At 41.1% G+C, this 24,158-nt stretch overlaps 1 protein-coding gene across 5 annotated transcripts in view; it reads left to right on the forward strand.

The window, feature by feature from the left end:
• dennd1b (DENN/MADD domain containing 1B) overlaps positions 1-24,158 on the forward strand; it is a 78,508-nt gene that overhangs the window by 10,039 nt on the left and 44,311 nt on the right. For 2 of the 5 annotated variants that reach the window (XM_023794680.2, XM_023794682.2), the window contains exons 3-4: positions 16,734-16,786; positions 23,582-23,631. In XM_023794680.2, the coding sequence (XP_023650448.2) occupies positions 16,734-16,786; positions 23,582-23,631 (103 nt within the window). Of the gene's footprint in view, positions 1-16,733; positions 16,787-22,788; positions 22,938-23,127; positions 23,198-23,581; positions 23,632-24,158 lie in introns of those variants that run through there. The other 3 variants (XM_023794681.2, XM_023794683.2, XM_072700103.1) reach the window with 2 other exon arrangements.

Genomic DNA, 24,158 nt, shown 5'->3' on the forward strand with positions numbered 1-24,158 from the left:
TGCAGATATTGTCCCACGCTTTATATACAGATGTAAATGACCTTCTGAAGTGCTGCGGCCTTGTTTGTCTTGTGATGTCCTGTGAGCGACGGCAGTTTTTTTTTTTTTTTTTTTGTTGCTGGTGAAAGGCTGACAGTGTGGTGGGGAACATGGGGGCGGTGTGTGAGTAATTCTAAGTGGCGTAACTGGAAACGTATGCTACGGTAGCATCATTAATTTCTGCCCCTTTGGTATAACTGCAGGCAAAGCTTTGCTTGTTGCCCGAAACCTTGCCATTTTGGTGCAGATGTCTAGCTTGCAAATGGTGATTTTTAAAAATTAATTGCTGGATGGAATTGATGGAAAAAGATACATGAACCACATTTACCAGTCGTGTGTAGGGGATAATGTGTAAAAGCATATATTCAGTGCATGGGAGTTTTGTTGCCAGTATTTGTTTAGTAGATGTATTTTTTTAATGTTAAAGCTATTGCTGTTGTTTTGTTTACCTTGTTGTTGCTTTGATTTGTATCATTTGTGTTTTAGATTTCAAATCATTATTGTTGAAAATTAGCTGTTACTAATAATGTCAAGCACCAAAAACCCCATATATATATATTTGTTAAAATGACCTGTCCAAAACGAGATGTTGCAGATGGAGTTAATAAAAAAACAACATAACAAGAGAGAGGTTCTTCAAATTGAGAAAATCTCTGAAAATTGTCAATGATTTAGATGTGAGTGAAGAAACAAAAAAGAAAGAATAAAAATAGGGAAAAATTTCTGGGTTTATTGATCACCAACAATTTGTTACACTAAAAAGGGTAATCATCCATTTTGAGCTAATAAGACTGGCCTAGCTTGTACTGTAGGCATGATCACTCCATCATGATTACACTAAAACAGTCCCGCGACTCATGCAGCTGGAAGACAATGGAATAGGTGTAGTGTGTAATATTTACAAAATAACACAGCTTACCCTAACTTTAAATAGAATAATAATGTTATGATTTACATGCCTTACAGTGTTAATTATGAAATTAAAAATCAGTTTTGTAACTTAGAAATGTAACGAGAGATGAACAGCATGCACCTGCAGTGGTGGCAGAGGGTTATTAATTAATGAACTTGGAGGGGAATCACATCACGAGATGAACATTAGTATTGTTGTTTCGGTTTCCATTTCAGAACCTTTACACCACTATTGTATGCCTATTATGTTATATTATATAAGATGATGAGGCTAAGCAGTGGGTCTAATCTTAATTTTGGCAGTGATTAATCTGATGTACAAGAAACGTAGAAAGTAAGTTAAACAAAATGGTATGTCAAAGTCATGACAAAGACTATGCTACTCTGAGAGGCTAAATAGCACATATCTATGGCTAACCTGTCTATTTTGTCCTTCAAACCTGAGTATCTTCTTTTAAGGCATTGCAATTGAGCTGTGGTGATATTTAAATTATGCTTTGCAATGTTGACAGACAACTGCATTTTCATTCAGTATTAATGTGAAGTGCTTCCACACAACTGATGCTTTCACTCTTTGCCATCTTCCTTCTGCCAAATTGCCAAATATTTGAGAAGGAAAGTTTTAATCGATGCTTTTTAATAATTGAATAATTGAGTTTAATTGAGTAATCATCAAAGCTCCGTTAGCAACCAATGTGCTGAGTGAAAGGTATCTGGAGGAAGTTTACTTTCCAGTACCACGCTTTGCAGTGTTTGACAGACGTTGACAATTTGCAGATAGTAACAGTAACAGGGCTGCTGTTTTCTCCTGAAGTGTTTATTAAGGAAAACCGAGACACTAATTTCAGAAACAAACACATTTTCCCATTTTCTGTGTGAAAAAAGGAATTCTAATGTTTAATGGATGAGATTTTCTTTATTTTTCTTTGAGCAAGTCACATAATGCCCATCTTCGGACAATATGTGACTGTACAAAGCATCAGGAACAGGAGAATTTGTAGCATGTAGTTTTCTGTTGTGAAAATAAGCATGTTCAGAGGATGTGTTGGTCATAGTAAGTGTTAAGGTACCTCAGAATGATGAAATTAAAGGCAACATTCGGACCTTAAGTTTTCTGCACAAGAGTTTTCTGGTTAGTAATGCCTGACTAACATCACTGCCACATAAATACTTTTAAAAGGAGTTGTGTTGCTATTAATCTACAAGAGAAGACCATTGCACAATCAGTATTTTACACGGCTGCTGCAGAGAAACTGAATGCTAGCCTACAGGCTGTCCCTTTTGTTGCCATCTTGTGCTCTTCATCAGCTGGATCCATCTGTGCATAATGAATCGTATGAATGAATGAATCGTAATGTCAATGTCATGTTGGCATCAGATAACTTGTGCATATCGAATGAAATGACTTTCAGTTGACAAAACTAGCTTAAGTAGCACCAATTTCATTGTCTGCATTTACTTCTGTATACTATACTGTCGTGAGTTTGATAAAGTTTGATTTGATTTGCGGTGCCTGTATCGCAGTGCCAGTGCAGGTGATTAACCCGATTATACATGGAAAATTGGACATCGCCGCAAATGTAGTTTTTACGTTTTTCTGTTCAACTACAGCATAGGGAAACATACTGTAGCGCTGGGTGGACCGAGGCATTGCGAGAGCAACGAAGAACGAGGAAACTTGATTGCCGAGGCAGAACATTTTTATTGTAACTCTTTATTGTAATCCTCAACAGGACTGTTGCTGGCAACTACTAGAACCGAACAGAGTACAAAATCGGGGAAGATAGACACTGGAAGATGCACACGCACATACACACACACATGTAGGGGAAACATATCCTTATGGGGACCGCTCGTTCATTTCAATGGGAAAAATGCTAACGCTAACTATGACAATTTTAACCCCTACCCTGCCCTAACCATAATCATAAGTAACCTAACAAAATATTTTAGGTTTGCATTTTTAGTTTTTTCATAGCAGTCACCGATTTTTATAAAATACAGTTTTCCCTTATGGGGACCAGGAAACCGGGAAAAAAAACAGATATTTATCACGTTATGGGGACATTACGTCCCCATAAGGATAGGTAAACCCGCTCAAACACACACACGGTGGGTAATTTACACAATAACTAGAGACAGGCGAGGATGGAACAGAGTTCACACAAGACACGGGTAAATGTACAAAGCCAGAAATGTACAAAGCCACAAATTATTAACTTTAACAATGCAACATTACAATGAGGCCTATTTACAATAACACGCGGGGCATGCTGGGACATTCACGCCCTGCCGGCGCTACAATACATTTAATGTAAAACCGACTAAGTGCAAAGACATTATACATAGTGCAAATGGTAATCAAAATATTAAAAATAATCTTTATGGTCCATTAAAGCTTTTAATCTTTCTGTTTACATATGCATTAGCAAGAACGCCTTTTATAAGTTGATCCATGCATGCAAATGTCTGACACCTTATTCACCTGTAGCGTAACTCGTGACAATCGCAGATATTTGGAAAGAGGTGACAAGACGTAGTCTTTGATATTGCAAATTAAATTATCAAAGGCAGATGACTCGTCTTTGGCTTAAACGGAGTCAGTGGAATCAGCACTAGCCTTACATACGTTGCACCCTGCAGTGTTTTGCTTTTTTCTTCTTTCAGCATAAAGTACAGTAAAGGTTCGGCGGCAACCAATCGGAAGGTAGAGATGCTCCGCTAAAGAGAGTTCACACTCTTGTGTTCTGTGGAACTTTTGTTCCTACCAAACAATTCCCAAGCACAATGGAGGGGCTAATGTATGGAATGCCGCTGGGGTATAAACCATGAGAGAGAATACATCTCCACACAGCATTGTAACCTCTAGTCACAGTAAAAATGCCCGTGTTTAGGCGGTATTAAGCTACGGGTTCAAAGAACCGTTTAATGACATTTTTAATCAGAAAGACGTTTGAAGACGTGTTTTTGTGTGTACGCAACATTGATAAATGAGACCCCTGGTGTATAAATGCCTCCAAGTGTAGATTGAAGTTCACTAATAATACTGCCTTAAAAGGAATAATTTCTCTAAGTTTCAGTTTACCTGTTAGCTGAGAGGAGATGGTCCTGGTTACAAATAAAACATAATGACTGAAGAAAACGTCAATAGGAAGTTTTGCATCCTGCCTACATCAGTCGCTGGAATTAGAGGCAAGTGTATACTGTTCTGGGACTGTTCTGAAATGCTGGGGGGTGCTTCCTTGATGGGGAAGTATATAGCATGAGATTCTACGATGTGATCAGACGGACTTGCTAGGAAGAATGTTTTTCTGGCGTGGAGGACACTTGCATCTGTGGAGTGGGTCAGTTTTCCTTCATTGACAGGAGCATTAATACCCGGAGTCTCTGAGGATCTAAGGTAACATTGTAGAACTGCTCACATGAAGTCAGGTAATGACGGGTATTTTTCAAAAGCATGAATAAATAAACTCATTGTACTACTTACTTTCACTGGAGGTGTTTGTGCTTGTGCAGTGGTTAGGTCATTTAGTAATTTAGATTGAGCTGTGTCCTTGTGACCGTTGAGCTCAGGAGCTTCTGAATGCAGGAACATAATTGGCACTTCTTTTGCCACATGGGGTTTAAGCACCTTCTCCAGACCTGTCAGATGCCTGCTGGTTGGTGGTCACTAGCAGCTCGAGATGCGTCAGGCTTCCAGTTGGCCCTGCTCCCACGCGAGGGTACTGTGCCACTTGTAATGCGTAAAGAAAGCGATCAGCTTGGCAGAGACAACGTCGTGCAGCCTACCTCTGTTACGCTTGGCTTGTGTCTGAGTCCGGACAGGTAACTCAGTGGCTGGCTGGATTTGGGGAAGGAATCGCTGTTATGTTCCTTCTCTTGGCTGTATTTCTACTGCTCTCGCCAAAGGTTCTGTCAGCATCACGAAATGTATTTTGTCTTGTAGCATGTGAGAGCAGTGTTATAGAAATAAGACCATATTTCTGTTACAAACATTAGAAGCGCAAATAGAATTTGAGGAATATCTGTTGCAGTGCTATGATGCTGTTGATTGGTCATCTGTGATTTCACAATGCAGCTTGGAGCCAAAACCCTTCACTAGATTGGCTGCCTGTTATTGGTGTTTTAGTACAGTGTATGTATCTCACACAGCTTCTGTCTCTTTATCAAACACATTGAAGGAAGTTCATATTTCCTCATTTCAAAGGAAGTTCTCTCTGTAATTTCTGTGCATAAATGTTTTTTCTAACCTAGCTGTTTGTGCAAACCACAGCAGTATCATTTCTATTTTACCTTTTTTGGGATGAGGTGACTTTATTTTGTAAGGATCTGAGTATGTCTAACACTAATTTGTTTAACAGTGGTAGGGCATAGTGAACATGATGTTATTTTGTATTGGATTGTTATTATATTAATTTTTTTCTTGTATGTGTCAGTCAGACTGTCAGTTCTCTGGCAATGGGCTGCTCTCTTCTGTTTATAAAGAACCCTGTGCCAAGAGAGGTCTGTGGCATTCTGTGCCCATGTCCGTCACGCTAACGAGCCCTGGAACAATGGAGGGGGTTTTGGGGGGGTACTAGCCAGACTGGTTTCTGGCCAGTAGCCGTCTCGGGGCCCAGTGCCAAATGGCCGCCACATGAATGAGGTGACCTGGAAGCTCTCCAGGCCCCCTTGAAGCTCATGAATAGTGATGGGGTCGAACACGGATGCCGGGGGGTGGGGGGTCCTAGCCTCAGGTGTTTTCTCCCCTTCCCTTGGAAATTGACTGCACAGGGCCAACAGGCCAAGGGATGTGCCAGCTAATAAGCGCATGGGACAGAGGCTGGCATGGTTCGAGGAATGCCGAACTTGAGGGAGGTCACCGTTCTGGTCTGAAGCAGTATACCAGAGAGGCGTGTACACTGGTGTGTTTCTGAAGGCACATGTTGTAAACTTGATGAATGTCATAAACTTTCCTGATAGTGTCAGAGACATTGTCTGGTCAGACAGAAAAGTAACAGCATGACACGAGAATTGGGCAAGAGAAGTACAGCTTATTGGGGTTTTCAACCCAGGAATACTGGGCTGGAAGGGGTTAATTGAATACAGTTTCTGACATGGAAAATGAAGGAGCTTTGTCAGTGGACAGACGAAGAGAACAAATTTGAGCAGACTTGTCAACGATAGAATAAGTCGAATGGGTCTGATTTCCTTGAGACTGGCATCTTGGTTGGGGTTCAAGTTCCTTCGGGTGAAATAAAAAAACACCGCAATTTTACCTTAAACAGGTAAGGAGGAAGTATGGAAAATAGTTACTAATATAAACCCCCGATACCTGACACTCTGCCCTGAAGATGACAGAAGCCACACCCTTCCCTCACAAACATTTTTTTTTCCAGTTTTTTCTGTCATCTGTTAGATAGTGATAGATACACCAATGCTTCCAATAAACAGGACAAAACATGAATCTCTTTACTGTAAAGGATAGTTATTCTTGACTTCCATAGTTGATTTCCAGCTAGCTAGCTAGCTAGCTAGCCAGTCAGCCAGCAAGTGTCAACTTGGGTCAACTTCCCACTTGCCTTCTTGGTTCCTGGTTGAGAGAGCATGCTGCTGCTCCTACCTTCAGGGTTTTCAGTGGGCTGCCAGCGACCAATCGAGGCGTGAACAGAGGGCTTGGAACCATTCTAGTTTGCATGTCTTTTCTAGTTGGGACCCCACCCCCCCCATACTAGAGCGTACTGCCGTCATTGTGCATTAGGTTGCATGCCTGCCCTCAAAATTATGAATGGTGGTTGAGGTTGTTGGCTCCTGCTGCCCAGCAGCCTTCTGGGTACATATGGTATTTGCCTTCCAGTGTCGACTGTGAGGTGGTGCAAAGCGTTATTTTGCATATAATGACTCCATGGCGGTTCATCCACAAAACCTCATAAATTAATTTTGTAATTTCTTAGTTAACACTTTTAGCTAAGTGGTTTAAGAATTTAAACCCTGGAACACACAACCACATCACATTAAAGGTTTTCTATACATAATTTAACGCTCTATGGAGTATATTTTATGTACATTGTGGAAGTGACAGTAGTTACATTCATCTGTGTCGGCAGATGCTTGAGGAATTGGCTTGTTTTAATATTAGGCTACTTTGCAGATTTTCATAGATGATTTTTTTTCCTTTTTATATCTGATCAGTTGTTAATGTGTTAACTCTGGATGAAGTCCTAAGAGTCTCTTAAGACTGTATGTCTAATAGTAAATTTTCCATACAGAATCAGAATCGCTTTATTTCACCAATTATGCTTCACATACAAGGAATTTGTCATGGTGTGGGCACACGTGGTTAGGAAATGCATGAAAACAAGGTTAAGAGATAAACATACCTATACATATACATATGCATACATATATATAAACAGATTCATGCACACACACACACACACACACACACACATATACAACTACAAATACAAATACCTATATACCTGCTCTATGAAGCTGGCCAGAATGTTTGGTTATTTGCTTCAACATATGCAATTAATTATATAAATGATTAAAAAAGTGGTCCATTCTGCCCTCTTTGTATTAAGTAAAACTCCAGATCTTCCTAACTACACATTAGAAGTTGAATCAGTAACTGCTGCATTCTGTATCACTTTTACAGATTATTTGTATCCAGAGATTCAGTAGGCCTACTTTCCACAACAAACAACAAAAAAGAACTCACTATGAAACACAAAAGGAGATTCATGAAAATGTTAATGATATTTAGCCAGATTCTAAGGAATTATTTTCTGTAAAATGACGGTCATGTTTTTTTGTGCACCTTTTCTGTTTGTATGCAGGCCCCTTTTCACTGCAGCACATCAGTCCCAATAGACGTTTGACTCTGGACATCATGCAGCTGGTCCCGCAGTCTCTCTCTGCATTAGCATACTGTTTGCTCATTACGCGTGTGCTGTTTTATTTATTTATTATTTCATATTTCATTGGCAGAAGGGAAGCCCTATACAGAGGTTCTTCCAGTTTCAACATAGCTATTGTTAATTTACTATGACCATTTCTGATGACAGAATTGCTAACATTGCTAACAATGTTTTTGGTCGTAGTAACATAATTCATAGATAACTTTAGGGTGTCCAACCTGAAATATTAATGTTTTCCTTTGCAGTTGTGCTCGTTTACTGTACATGCCGCTTCTGTAAGCGCAGTTTTGCCGATGGTTGATAGACATGCATCCATGCAGGGTCTGCATTAGGCAGCAGCTCCAGGCTCGATAAATATCTGGCCTCTTCTTTAAGTTTTAGCACCAACCTGCTTCTGGCCTCCTGGGGTGTAGTAGATCTTTTCCAGGTCGCGTGGTACTTGCCTCACCAGTGCCACCCCTTCAGAAAGGGATTTTGGTGGCAATTTTCATGTCTTTGTACAGATAATTGACTTTTACTCCTGTGTGCCGGTGTTGTGTGAAGCAGATGGTAGGAACATATGGCTTTTTTGGTACCTGAAGTAACACTTTTTCCTGTCTCCTGTTTCTCCAGTTGCAAACTTGAATGTTTCTGACCTTTGAATTCAAAATCATAGCATCCATTTCTATATTAAATTCGCTACCTTACCCTGTTCGACTGCATAAGCTAATAGAAGATGTTAATGACATAGATATGAGACATACAATCGGAATCCTAAATATTGTTATTGATATTTTATATATTTATTAAGGAGTGAAAAGAAGGAGCCCTGTGCCCAGTACTCCATGGTGTAAGGTTTAGGTTCACAATGACATTGTCATGGATAAGTGCTATTGAGGATGAATGCATGAATGAAATGTTAGTGTTTATACCACAAATTCATGCAGCATTTTAGATGTAATATAAAATGTTAAACCTAAATGTCTGGGGTTGTTTCTCATAAAGTGCGGTAGGTGAGATGTTGTTTTAATGATGCTTTGCCCGATCTTCAGTTATAAAATTAGGTTATCATTGTTATTTTTGTGTAGCATCTATAGATGGCATAGATGTGATTGTCAGCATTGTATATCAGCGTTTTGGAAATTATCATTGTGATTTTCAGTGGCCATTGTCTGGTACATGATTCTAAAAATAGTGCAGCAAAGTTACTCCCCTGTGGATCTGACTAAAAGGCAAGCATTTGTCATAAAAAAATGAGGCACAGTTTGTGTGTGTCTGTATCCTTGATTCAAATTAATTTATGGGGTTTTTCCAGAAATGATCTTGTCGAGGACTCTTTGAAGGCAGTTCCTTGTGTAGTTGACAGGAATCGTGGTGCACTATGCTAAATCTTGCAGGAATCTGTAACTTATGGTGCAATTAGTGAAGACAAAAATTTGCTTTGCATTGCATTTGCATTGGTTCTATTTCCATAAAATACTGTCAGAGTTAATAGTTAATGTAGAAAAGTGACATAAAATACAGGTTGATGAAGTGATGTAAATTACGTTTAATGTTATTAATGATTTGTATAATAATAACCCACTAAAACTAATTTTAAAAGCTTTGAAAGACCAAATTTCGCGCTCAGGTTTTGTCTTTTAAAATACATTTATTGAATTAGATTTTTAATTTGGCATTTTGTTGTACTGGTTTGAAGATGGTGTGCCGTAGAATAAAAAAATGAGAGCAATAATTAAATGCGTGTTTCGGGTGGCTGCTCACAAATGATCACATGGATCCCTTCGGTTTACTTTTAAGAGTCACACAAATAGACGATGATTGGAATGATACACTTTAAATGGTATATCAGTGGAAAGAACTATATTCTTTATCAGCCCCTTCTTACTAAATTAGCATGAAATGTAATGCCATTTGTGGCTTGCAGCCGGGAGGGAAAAAACATTTTCAAACGATTCTTAGATTTTTTTTTTCTTAGTTTTTTTTTTTTGCTTCTTTTTTCTTTCAACAGATCTTGAAAGATGCCCGTTAATCTGCTTACCCCTTTAATTGTGAGTTTTTCAGGGGTGGAACTCCTTGCAGCTAGAATAAACTTACTGATCCAGAAGTAAAGTGATGACTGCAGTTATTCCATGCTTTTGGCTTCGTAAATCCCCCCCACCCGTTCTTCAGTTGGGGGGGCTGGGCATCTTGCTCAACAATAGAAATTTCTGCCATATGTTCGGTTGACATCTTCATCAGGTTCACAGCGGGTTACCTTAGTTAACTTTCACTTGGCTGCTTGATAGGATTTTCCCCCATTTCTTGACCAGCTAGCTCAAAGTCTAGACACCTTAAAAACAGGCCCCGTTACCAAAGTCAGACAATACCGTCATTGTGAACATTAAGTACAAGCAGCTTCCTCTTAGAGGCAGCTTTTTACACGAACCGCTGGTGCTAGGATAATGGCTTTGTGCTGGGAAAGAGGGGCTAATCCAGACCACTACATACTGTGAAATAAATCTTCCATAGATAAGAAGAGAAATCATTGCCAAGGAGGTTAGAGTTCAGCAGTTTAACCTCTGACCAATGCAGGGAGAAACGAAGGAGGGAGGCAAAGGAAAGGATGGAGAAAAAAAGAGAAACACAAGGAGTGGCAAGTCTGACAAGGTCCTTCATCCTGGGGATCTTAATATAACGAGTGGTGTGAATGGTCCAAGGAGCTCCAATGGCACGTGAGAGGTGTGCGATCGGGGAAATCGACCTTCTCATGCAGCTCCAGCTTACCTGAAGGGTGCAGGAAGACGGTGCATTGTCCTGATCTTCCACTTGCAGACATTATTTTTACGTACCTGAGCAAACATGGTCATAGAGGTTTTGATCTGGTTTTTGTGGGTATTGCCTGGCCCCCCTCTCCCCTTCCGGTTTAAACATCATGCTTTTATAGATAAAGTGTGTGTGTTGTGCCTACATATGACAGAGAGATCATGGCTGTGATGCCCAGCCATATTTCTTTTTTGCAGCTTATATCTTTTTATGAAGTGCTGCTTATCTGTCACAGAAACATCAGACACCATTAGATATTTTTGAAATGTTCCTATTTTTGTTGATGATCTGAAATGAGACGAGGTAACGAGTCCCAGACATCATCAGAAGGTGCTGTTAGGTGTATGTGACCTTAATGACAGACCTTCTCTCTTGATGGGGAAGCTTGTCCTTCAATGCACTCCGTAGTCATGGGTTGATGATACCACATGACGTTTCTGTATAGTGGTTGCGTCAGTTTGATTGGTGTTTTATCTGTTTCTCACATTTTTTTTTTCCATCCCCTTCGCATCTGCTGATACTTTGTAAAGAAAGTCTTAAGAGCCACCCTGATATGGCTACCTCCTGCTCACCTGCTAACCCTGGTCCCCTACCCCTCATGCGTCAAAGCTCAGGCGTTGACATTTCAAAAACAAGCGTCTGTGGATCATCACAACATTGAATTGCAACAGGCCCCATGTCGCCACTGGCTATGGCGGTGTCTGGCCAGGCGGCGGTGTCTTTGTTAAAAGGTTTCTGCTCTGTTCGTACCCCAGGGATGTGGATAGGGTTCGGGGGGCTGATGGCCCCTCACCACTCAGGCCCCTGTAGCTGTGATCACTCACAGCTTCATATGGGTGCGAAGAAAAGAAATTACTTACTCCTGCGAGGTGATTTCAATTCAATTCTCACCCATTTGCCCTGTTTGCTTTACTTACAAATTACTATGTCTCACAGAATATTTTATTTTTTTTGTGTGTGTATGTGTGTGAATGTGTACCTCCCCATAAGCAGATGTCTATAAAACTTATCTCCTTAAGCCTTTTTAGGTATTTTTAACTATAATTAAAATTATAATTGTATTCATTCCTTTTCTCTTTGTCTTTGCCGTGTTTTAGATGAATTACATTCTCTGTGTGAGAAGGGGCATTAGTTTATTAAGCCTGGTAAATGGTGAGGGTTATAGGCAGTCTAGTTTTCAGTAATAATGAAACCGTATAATCAAAAATGAACCATCAAAACGTGTTTTGTCATGGGACCCAATCGTACATATCTGTTGTAATTGGAGGCTGGCTTTTTTGCCCAGTATCTGGTCTTAAATGTTTTGCCATTGAAGTAAAACTTGGGGAAATATTGTTGTGGAGTACAGAATTTAGCAAGCTGGGCTGTTTCCGTTAGCTTTAAACATGGAGTTTGATGGTCACGGAGTGCATGTTGTTTTGGAGCACAGTGAGATAATAAGGAACATTTGGGGTGTGTATGAATATTTACTGTGTTGTTTTTCTGGAGAGATCAAATGCTCTGGTGTGGGTGTGTGATTTTCACGTCATCTTCTAATAATTTTTTTATGAAATGGTCAACATACTGAATTTTATGCATCACTGTATATATGAACCACCAGGCTTTGTCTCTCGTAAACCCTGGTAAAGTGTCATGAGAATTAAAAAAACAATTAAAACAAGTGTCATCTTTGTGTGTGTGCGTGCCTATGTATGTATTACATTGTGGGGATAAAAATAACAGGTTTTTTTATATCACATTGTGGGTACATTTTTCTGGTCCCCACTCAGTTTTGTAAAAATCACTGAATGCAAAAAAAAAAAAAAACGCCGCCCAGTGTCTCATGCAGACAGTCCCTGGGTTAAGAATGTCCGACTTACAGACAACTCGTACTTACGAACGGACTGCCATAAAGTCTGAAATTTGGTTTAAGTTATGAATGCACACACTACTTTGTGACATTCGTGAAAATATGCATGGCTTCAGTGATTCGTTGACTTGAGGTACAATACAGTGCCATGTGTAGTTACTTTTATTATTACTGTTTGTTTTATTATTGTGGACGGTATTAGTTTTCCAACTTGCCTACAAATTCAGCTCAAAGACAGACTTAGAGAAAGGATCTAGCCTGTATTTGGTTACTTATGGTTAAGGTTAGGGCTGGGTAGGAGTTAAGGTAGTCATAGTTGGGATTAGAATTTTGCTCATAGAAATGAATGGAGAGTCCCTACAAAGATATGAAAACAAAGTGATTGTGTGCCTGTATGTGTGCTTGCGTATGCGTACTTGTGTGGCAATAGCTCTCAAGCAGACATCTCTGGGCTTTATAGGACCTGCTGGGAGCAGGATGGAGCTTGGTAGGTAGATCTTCAGTGGGGGTCTGTCCAAGCAAGTGTCGCGAGGTGGGGGATTAGCCATAGCCGGTCTGTCATGGTGGCGTCCGCCTCGTGGCTGAACAGCAGGCCTGGATTTACCTTCGTAACCTTCAACTTCCAGCCATAACCTGTTAATCCCTTTTGTGTCTGCAGACTGCTTTCTTGGATTTGCACAGTCAAAGTGTAACCATAGGAGTCAGTCAATTTACAATATACATGGTTTTTTATATGTATAAAATTTGGTGTAATATTTATCTGGATTTTTATAGTTATTCATAAAATTTTAGAAAAAGTAAACATAATTAACTTCAGAAAAACTTGCAGAAATGCCTCTGGGAATTTCATGCTGGCCAAGCAGTTCTTTGGTTTTTTTGGTCTTTTTCTTGGGAACTGGAGTGAACCCTCGGTGAGCTAATGGCCAGTTACAGCAGCCTCCGAGGGGAGTGTGACACCTTCGAAGAACAGAGGAACATGTGCGTTGCCTGGCAGATGCGTGCTGTGTAAATATGCTGGCCTGGCAGTACAAAACGACTGTTCTGCACAAGGCGCCGTATGGTACAGGAGTTGATTTCCTGTGTTCTGTAGCTTATTAGAACACAGCAAGGGAGTTTTAGTGCCCAGACATTCTGACTGCACAGCTCTTGCAACTTCTGCAGTTGGACTCAACAGGCGCACGGGCCCCCATGTACGTGAAAAAAGTGCCGCGCCTTTGTGTCCAGCACTGGCCTCAGGAGGTGTGGGGTGTCGAGCATCTAGAGAGTGGGATGGGTGGGTGATTTTTCCAAAGCCCTGGCCCCAGCTCGCGCACCAAAACACTTCTATTCGAGCCTATGTAATACGGGTCATAGTCCGGGGTTCACCTAAATTTGTGCTCCCCGCGTGAGCCGTCACAAAAGAGACGTCCCGCGGGGGCTGTTGTTCTTTGAGTGCCCCTCCTCCGTATGAATGCGCATGTGTCCTGTGGTATGTCTGAATGGACAAGCCTTAATTCCCAGCCTTCAGAAGGGGCTGGCTATGGATCGGAGTGCTGTAGGTGTCTGCTGTGATTCCCATCCCCTCACCCATAAAATCGGCATAAAATTGACCTAACTCTGGAGGATCACATGGAGGGGGGATATCCAGGAAGTAATCCCCAAGAGAACTTAGTCTTCGTAATTCTTTTAAGATGGAAGTGTGTGAAATCGTGGAATCACATTATGTAATGCCCCCTCCCACATGCAACAAAAATTGCACTTCATTTCTGTTTTGGCAAAAACAAGTGATTTAAGTATTTTTATTTATTTATTTATTCTTGGGGGGTATAAACTACAGAAATACGATATACAAGCTACTTAAGGCCGACCTGCTACCTAACTCTGTACTTCTCCATCCACTCCCTGTTGTGGCCTTGACGCCTTATAGCCCCCGAAAACAAAGCTCATTTTCATGTCTGGTTATGTTTCCCTTTTTAATTTTGCTTGCTTGCTTGCAGAGCTGACCAAAAGGGAAGTCGTTCTGGGTCTGATTACAATACATCAATGAACTAAATATTTGCAGCATATTGTAGTGTAAAATAGTGCATACATTTTTAACTCATTTTAAACTCTATGATTTCAGGGTTGCTTTGCCCCCTTTAGAAAGTGAACTTCTTAAATTGTCAGACTGCTGTTACCGTTACCTTAGAGATAAATGGGTACAAATGTGGAGTATAAACAAATAGTTATGTGAGAGTGTGGCGATATTGGCCTGCTGTTAAAGCCAGGTGACACAGCCCATCTGGATGGAGCATAATGGAATGACCCATACTGACTGAAATATAGGATAGTTCATGTCTAAATCTTAAGCATTATCACACAGCTGAGCTTTGCCTTGTGTTCCTTAAGAATCAACATACTTTTGCTTCTTGTAGTTGACAACAGTGGTGATATCAGTTCTTTGAGTCTGACACGATCCCTTCTTGCAAGGGTTGTTCAGTGTTTTTGTAATGTGTGGGCTGAGGATTTGCTGCAGTGTTGCAGGCCAAAAGTCAGCTAATGTGGCCATGTACACACAGCTGGATTGCCACAACCTTCACCGGTCCTGATTAAACTCTCTGATGTTTGAGGAGAAATTTATTATTCTTGGAATTTGTCTGGATGTTGCATGAATTAGAGTAGCAGAAAGACCTATGAATTTGAATTGGCTGTCTCTAAAATGTTTGAGGAAGTTTTAAAAATGTCACTTTCATATTGTTAAGCAGAGGTGAAGAAACAATAATGAATTAATGCTTTTGGCTCCATAAATGATGAATCATACTGCAAGCAGATACAGGTATAATTTATTATTATGCATAGATGTGGACAAGGGCAACACAGTGGCTCAGTGGGTGGCACTGTAACCATATACCTGCAGGATTAGGGGTTTTAATCCTATTTCTACTCTGTTACTGGAGTTGGCACATTCTTCCTTTGTTTGCATGGGTTACCTGTGGTTGCTCTGGTTTTCTCACTTCAGTCAGATAATTTGGTGTGTCTAAAGTTGCATCCAAAAACACATAATAGCACTGTATGTACATTAGAAGCCTACTAATAAACTATTAATGTAGCCTGTACTACATGTATGAATGAGACCAATACAAATGCTTTGGGATATACTGTGGTTGCCGTCTTGTAGGTTACCTGACCCTAATGTTTACCAGTGATGTAGTTTGACCCCTGTGAAAGCACTTATGTACATAGGTATTGTTTTCTGCTGACATTTGTACAAAGTCTCCTGCCATCTTGACACAAATTTCTGCACGAACGACTTCTTCATCTCTGGTTGCAGCTTCAGTGATCTAGTGGGACAGTGTAGTGTCCATTGGTTGCACAATTTGGAATTGAGCAGATACACAGATATCTGGATACCATTTGCCTGCTTTCTGATCCATACTGAGGATTTGGACAAACTGCTCACTTTACATGTTATATTTCATCTACTATATAGGAAACAAGTATTTGAATCTGGACGCCCCATAAGTTTCAGTGTGAGGGACTGGCATCTTAACCAAGTTTTTGCACCTTCCCTGAGGCCCAGTCTGATTGGGATAGGCTGCAGGCCCCAATGTCATCTTGCGATAATGACGATGGATGGCAGGACATTTTTCTTTTTCTTGGGTACAGTTCAATACCTGACTGAGCATGAACTTTACTGCAGCAGCTAGTGGTGAGTGTTGCTAGCATTTAGCATTGGTGTGGCCCCCTCCCCCACTTCACATTTAACAGGCGACTGCAGTGGGCCGTGGGAGAGTGGCTAGTGTTCATAAGGACTTCTCTCTGTACGCACCTGGGGGGGTCATGAGTTGCTGTAAGGCATTTCACTACAATAATTCTCAAAACTGTAATAGAAAGCTTTTCCTGAGTAAATTCCAGGGAGAAATTATGTATACAGTGCATCAGACAGTTGCAGTTCTGTGAAACTTTCATTTAAGCTTTGACCTTTCAGGCGTTCTGTTATTTATTTTTTTTTAAGCAAAATAATGAAGGATCCTACTGCTAAAAACCCTTATACTTTTGAAAGTGCAAGTGCTTTGTCTGAGTATAAATATAATCTTACCTATATGTGTAATTAAAGTCAACCTGCATAATCAGGCGCATTTTGAGAGCAGCCCATCTCCTTTTCTGTTTATGCTATGGTTTATTGACTCGTAAGCATCCGCCCCTGCCCCCACCCTCAGCATTAATATTCATGTCTTCATTGTGTTGCGTTGTTCTGCTGATTAATGCTGTCTGTCAATTATTTACAGATCCAGTGGTGTTGTGGAAGTTCCCCCAGGACTTCGAAGACCAGGTTGGCAACGTAAAATGAACTTTCTTTTTATGTTAAAATAAACTCCCCTCCTCCCCCCACCTCTGAGCCAGCCATGCTAAGGCAGACATTAATGAAAAGCATCAAGAGGGTCTTCAGTAACTGACGTACGGATAATTATCACGCAGCCGTGGCAGGAACATGTACCCTCTTGCAGTTACAGTGCTCCCACTGCAATGTGGTTCATGCGTTTGTAAGTCTGGGCACCCACTCTTTCCACTCTCCACCCCATGGTCGGACATGGGACGGTGTCTGCGTTGCATTGGCTGGTCTACCAGTTTCTCTCTAAATATAGATATCATGCCTGGTTTTGCAAGTTGATGGTTGTTAATTAAAATAAAATTCTTTGTATGAGTCATGTTGTCTACTTTGGAGGTGGTGGTGGTGAAGCGTAGGATGCATTTGTGCACCATGTTCACTTTTGACTCACTTTGTGGATGAAAACAAAAACACCTTCCTATCTGTTATTGTGAGGGTGAGGTTTAATTTGCATGCAATGATTAAATAGTGATCAGAGAGACACATTATGATTATAAAACCATTGGAACCCCAGTTCTACTCAATTTCCCAATACTTTTATCTTAGTGTAGTTATTATTACATTAGCTATGTGAAGTATTTCATTGCTAAATGTCACAGTAGTTTATTGCATCCTGTTATTTTTAAGCACTCGAAAGATCTGCATATAGAATAACTTTTTATAGGAATAAAGTATAGAATGAGAAGGCTTAGCTGACCAGTATTAAAGTTTTATTTTTTAATGCCCTTCACATATAACTAATAGTTTGTTAGCCTGGTGGTTTGTTAAGTAGCCTTGTTTTATTTATATTTATTTCCGTGGTCTTGCATTTATGTCCCACCTAGATACTCCCCTTCGTGAAAAGCCCCCACGGCCGCACGCTGTGGCTGGCCAAAAGCGGGGCAGCCGGCGTACTTTTGACAAGATCGTTTTGGGACGAGGTGGCCATTTGCATGGCTTTGTACGGACGGATCGGCCTTTTGCGTGTGAACATAAAGGCTCCCTCCGCTCGGCTCATTATCGGGATTATGCCGCTTCTCGCTTTTTCCTTTTCTCCTTTTCTTATGGCTCTGCCTCCTCTGTAGCTGCAGAGCTCTTTTCTCCCTAAGTTAGCCAGCATATGGCAGCAGCAGACCTGGGCTCTGCAGCCCTCTTTTGTTTGTCTTGTTATTGTTGCTGAATGTAATGACAGTTGTAGGCCGTAGATCGGGGTGGAGGGGTTAGCTTACCCTGGGGAGTGGAGAGAGGGAGACAGAAGTGTGGATTATGGAAATATGAATTGATTTTTTTTTTTTTTTTTTTACGTAAGCAGCACTCCCTACTCCGTTGAGATGGGGCTCAAAGGAGAACAGACTGGGGACTGGAATGTTGGGGTGACGGGATGTGAAATAAGGAGGAGCGGCGAAGGGCTGCGGCGGCCTGGCCGCTCCCAGCTGCCGTGCGGGAGAAGCGCAGGCAGACGTTTCAATTGTGACAGGGCAACTTGCAAATGAAGCAGACAGATGGAAATCCATCCCTTCCCTTTAAGATCCCTTCCTGAACATCAGAAAATCCCTGAATAACGTTGTGCGTGCCGACTGACAGTAGGGTCAAATCCCTACTGTGTTTTTTTGTAGTCCACCATAATCCACATAACGTGCAAAAACAATCTGCACTGGTCAACGTTCAGTCTTTCAACATGAGAAAGAGTGAAGATCCCATGGAGGGTTAAGAAATACTGTAGAGAGCAGCTTGAACATGGAGCAGGAAGGACTGGGGTGCCAGCAGCACTTTCACACCAAACACAACAAAAATATCTTTGTATTTCTGTACAATAAAAAATTAAATATATGCACCACAGTCCAGGAGAAGCAATTGTGGGATGTATGAACAATCAAAAGCAATAAAAAAAGAAAGAAAATTAATTTATCAACAACAGACCACACACTGACCATTTTATTAATGTCAAATTTGAAAAGATAAGATATATGAAGGCACGGCTATCCCAGACAGTATGTGTGGTGTGTGTGTGTGATTTTTTCATATATATATATATATATATATATATATAATATATATATATATATAATATATATATATATATATATATATATATATATATATATATATATAATATATATATATATATATATGAAAAAATCACACACACACACCACACATACTGTCTGGGATAGCCGTGCCTTCATATATCTTATCTTTTCAAATTTGACATTAATAAAATGGTCAGTGTGTGGTCTGTTGTTGATAAATTAATTTTCTTTCTTTTTTTATTGCTTTTGATTGTTCATACATCCCACAATTGCTTCTCCTGGACTGTGGTGCATATATTTAATTTTTTATTGTACAGAAATACAAAGATATTTTTGTTGTGTTTGGTGTGAAAGTGCTGCTGGCACCCCAGTCCTTCCTGCTCCATGTTCAAGCTGCTCTCTACAGTATTTCTTAACCCTCCATGGGATCTTCACTCTTTCTCATGTTGAAAGACTGAACGTTGACCAGTGCAGATTGTTTTTGCACGTTATGTGGATTATGGTGGACTACACAGTTCTTCATGCATCTGTGGTGAAAAGTGCATGTGTGTGTGTGTGTGTCTGTGCGCGCGGGTGTATTTTCCACCCCCATGAAGGCCATCTCACACTATAAGGTTTCCCAATACTATAACATATTTTATCATCATGTATTACCCTTAAAGCAAAATTGGTTTTGGCCTGTGTACTAGGAAGTTCCTTTTTGCATTTGCACTAAACAGGAAGTTAATTCTCATTGTATTTCCCATATCACATAATTTGCTTCTGTCCTTTACATTACTTGTACAGATCAGTTTTGGTTATATAATATTGGAGAGAGTGGTCAATAGTGTGATGTATGGGGCACTGCTTCATAGTTCGGTCCCATGTTGGACTCCGCTTGATTGGTTCCTCTTCATGGTGCAGCAAACTTCAGGTCACTGTTGGGATGAAAAGGAGAATGATTTGGACACAACAGGACTGCCAGTGATGATCCTTTTCATTGTGGCAGTGTGGGCTGACCCATGTAAAATAAACATTGTGATGTTAAAGTAGGAGATCTGTTGTGTCAGTGCATACTGACAGCCATGTTTGGATGTATGTGTGTAATTACACGTTTTGTATAAGCATTCGGGTCATTTTGGAGTGTGACCCCGCTGTGTGGCTCACACAGGTGTACTGAGCTTCATGCTTGGTGGAGATGCCTTGTTGTTCATGGAAGGTGATCATGGGTGATCAGTGGTAGTATGTGTGCAGGGAATGTTTGCACTTAGAAAGCATGTGAAAGGTTTTTATTTGGTTCATCTTGAAGACGAGATTGTTTTGGAAAAACAAAATTTCTCACAATTGGTTCCATTTGGGAATCCTTGTTTATTTCTTTGTAACATTCTGGTTATATTTAGTGACGTGATGTTAGTCACACTCTAGAGAATGCATGACAATATTGTGTGGTATGGAGGAAAGAAGCAAATGAGTAGGAAACTCATGTGTAATCGTGGCACCAATGTGGAACTCAAAATTGTGATGAGGTACCCCAACACAAGGCTATGCACTTGCCGTGAATGAACCCCACCTAATGCCAAATGGATAAAACCCCAGCAGCCATGTCACCATTCTGTTTTTGTGTTTATTTATTTACGTTTGGCTGTTAGTTTCTGGTTTGATGTTGAAACTGTATCTTTACTCAGCATAGAAAAATACCAGCTGTATTCCAAACAACCATATTCCACTGAGATCTGTAAAGTGTTTTCCTCTTTGAAGGGTATTTGTGGTCTGTAGGTACAGAGGTAGTGTTTAGTTAGAACTTCTGTTAATAAAAAAGGAATTTGTATAAATACAAAAAGGAGCGTATTCAAGGAAAATACACTATTTAGCTAGCTGTCGTGAATATTCTGATAACAATAGTAAATGTGGTGTTAGGATAAAGCAGTAAGTCTATCTGAGGGCTGCCTTTCCCAGTATGGTTATATCACAAGGTCAAACTTCCTGCTTACCAATGTGTTGTTCCTCTATGAGCAAGGTGATTTTTCTGGTGCTTGGATTCCATATTCATCCTGAAAATGGACTTGATTTTTCCTTATCTGACAGTGCATTGTCGACACTATCGTCTAGAATAAAGGTTAAGATAGTGCTGTACATGGAAATGTGCTTTTGTTTATTCATTTAGCTGTGCAGCAATGCGGACTACATATTTCTGCAGCAGGAGGGAAGTGAGAAATATGGCGCAGTTTCAAACTGATGCTCTGGCGACTAGCTTAACACTTTCCGTCTTTCTAGATGTTATTTTGATGGCCATGTCAGCTATTTGCAGTACCTCCAGTTGAAAGCCTTTTTTTAACCAAAGGCCACGTGTTTCCCTGCACCCTACAGTAACAAATTATTGTTCTAAATTCACCACGTTTTACATGGTTATTAATATTGCTGCATTGACCATGTTTATCCTTGTTTTATTCTTTAGGTAGAACTGTGTATGTTTGTCGAGTGGCTTCCTCCATTTTGTGTCTAAACATGCAGCCTTTCAAAATGTCATGTAAACTAGGTTCATTGTCATTGTCTGTAGAGTGTGCTTGGCATCGGTAGGAAATTTTTGGGATGGGGGGAGGCATGTTGTCTAATTGGAGATGGAGAGAGATCCTGGTGCCGGTCTGTTTGGACCTAACAGGTCCTATCAGGGGAGCTTTTAGCATTAGCTTCAGCTTCACACTGATACTGACCCAGAAAATGTGTGTGTGTGTGTGAGAGAGACAGACAGACAGAGAGCATTTCCTTTCTACTTCTTCTCTCCACACCTATTATACAGCAGTCTATAGGCCTGCTGGCTGCTTGCATTTTAAAGAGTAGAGGTTTAAAGACAGGAGTCCCAGGGGAGGGTTTTTGCCAGTAGGGAGAGGGGTGAGAAGGGAGGCCGACCTCCCCCAAGCACGTTTGACAGAATGATGAACTGACTATCACTTACCCTAGGTGTACACTCAAAACGCAACTGCGGCTTGTTTTGGGGAACCTGTTATATAGCATATTCAGTTACTGGCCGTATAGCTCAGAGCTGGTGGTGTTCTTCGTGTGGGACCTCTCCATGTGGCGTGTAACGTTTCCCAATTTCAAGATGATTAACTGCAGTGCTGGGGACAGTCTCCAGACAGCTCTGGTATATGAGCTGCTGCATCTCCAGAGGAAGTCCCTTGTCTAAATACATAAATAAGGCAGGAGGGGGTTGTGATTGCAGACCTCTGCTGTGGGGGGCTCCGCAGAACGAGCCGGCTGTCTTGCTGAGTGATACCCTTGTCTCTACAGTAAATAATTAATCCTCATACTTAGCCCTCAGCCTCTGGTGAGCTGTAAATGTATTCAGCGTCTGATATCCTTTTTCCCCTCTCAAGGAAATTGATAGGGAAAAACAAACGGGCGCAATTGCAGCGGTCACGGGAATGGAAGATTATCGATTGTACTGTTTGCCCGTCTCGGAATTGGCAGCTTGATCACCTACCCCTTAATGCCGGCGGCTAGTCACCGGGAGCTGCCGGTTTGAGGAAGGCGTCTTAATTAGTGCCTGATTCACACTCGAAACATCAGCTGAGGTGACGCAGTGCTAAAATTAATTCGTTGATAATGCAGTTAATAACCGAGCTGGGCCGCAAACCAATGAAAGACTGGCGTACCTTTAAAGCCTGGAGTTACCGATTTCTTAACTTTTTTGACCAATGAAAATAGTGCAGTACTCATACTTTTAAATATTCACGCGTTTTACAATCATGTGTTTTCTTTGTCTAATTTCCTCACAGTCCTATCACCATGTTAAAGTTTTGTAAACTGTACATCTCATTTCTCTAATAATGCAAGACGGCCATAGGGAGCACTAATCGGCTGAATTGTGCACGCGGACACTCCGCACCCTTGCAGCTCCGCCGCGCGACTGGCCGCATCCCTTCGCGCTCGCGGTACGCTCGGCGTCTCCAGGGCGGCGCTTAGTGTTAACAAATGGATGGCTTTGATGGTGAAAGAGAAACTGTGATTTTCATCCTGGCAGAGTGTAGTTTTTTTTTTATTTTCCCACAGAAGCCGATCTTGGGCCTTATGTATCACGAGGAGCAGAGCGCCGGCGAACATCTTGGAGCACATGCGTAATAGTTTTTAATAACATGCGTGTGTATGACAGCTTAATAGCCGCCCAGTAATCCAGCGTGCCATACAAGACGCTGATGTACCGCTGAGTACTGCCTCTCTCGGTTTCATTTGCCTTACTCATCCCTATTTTCCTATTTTTCACCCCGATTCTCTCACTCTGGTGGCTCAATTTATTTATTTCTCCAGCAGGGATCAGGCGAAATTCCCCGTGGCTAGGCTACGGTGCGAGTATCGGCAGACGTAGCTAACCCATATGGTGAGGCGCTCCTTGTAAAATCCATATGCTGCTGGTGAAGGGAGTCTCGCTAGGGAGGTGTTAAGAAGTAATACCCTTTAGGCTAGGCCTCTTACTCCCGGCGCTGCCGAGGCATTGTCACCGCAATCTGGCATCGCCACCGTCTTCTTCTGCTTTGACAGTCATCTCTGACACACATACGTAATCACGGCTAATTATTTAGAAACTCATACCACGGAAACGGCACCTTGCTCTTTTTGTCGTCTTTTAGTAGTAGCACTATGTGATCCCCTCGCACCAATACACTCTACTCCCATCAGTCTTTTATTATTATTATGAGTATTTGTACTGCGCACGTGGTTGTGAAATTAGTTTAATTTTTTTTCTACCCCCCACCCCTCGCAGGAAGTGCTGCAGACTGTGCCCAAGTTTTGCTTCCCTTTTGACGTTGAACGGTAAGTCTCCGCCCCCGGTCATGTTTAGCTAGCCGTGTAAAGTGAAATGCCTCGTGTATGTAGATCTCACCAAAAACCGCAATGTCATTGCATTGTGGTCAGTGAATGCTCGCTGCATTTCCCCCCATTTTTTATTGAATAGTGTTCCATGCAAGACTTAATTATGTTTAAATGAGATTTTGCAAATAAAACTGAACTTGACATTAAGATATGGCAACATAAGTTGCAATAAATTAGTATAGTAAAATGGAAAGTCTTTTTTTTTTAACACGTGTAGTTCCGCCATGGGGGGCTGCACGTCTACGAACATAAACACTACTTCTATTGGCGTACTAAACAGGCTTTGCCGAGTACATTTGTCACATAGTAAATAGTCGTTTTAGTACCACTAGCCGTTCTGTGGGGGGCGGGGAATTGCTTTCTGCTAGAGCTTTACTGCTGCCATCTAGTGGGCGCAGGAAAATTCACGCAACCCCTAAGATGTCTTGCTTTATCTTAAGTATTTCCAGTAATAGGTTTTTGAAAAA

This window comes from Paramormyrops kingsleyae, chromosome 15 (assembly GCF_048594095.1).
Source record: "Paramormyrops kingsleyae isolate MSU_618 chromosome 15, PKINGS_0.4, whole genome shotgun sequence".
Lineage (NCBI taxonomy): Eukaryota > Metazoa > Chordata > Actinopteri > Osteoglossiformes > Mormyridae > Paramormyrops > Paramormyrops kingsleyae.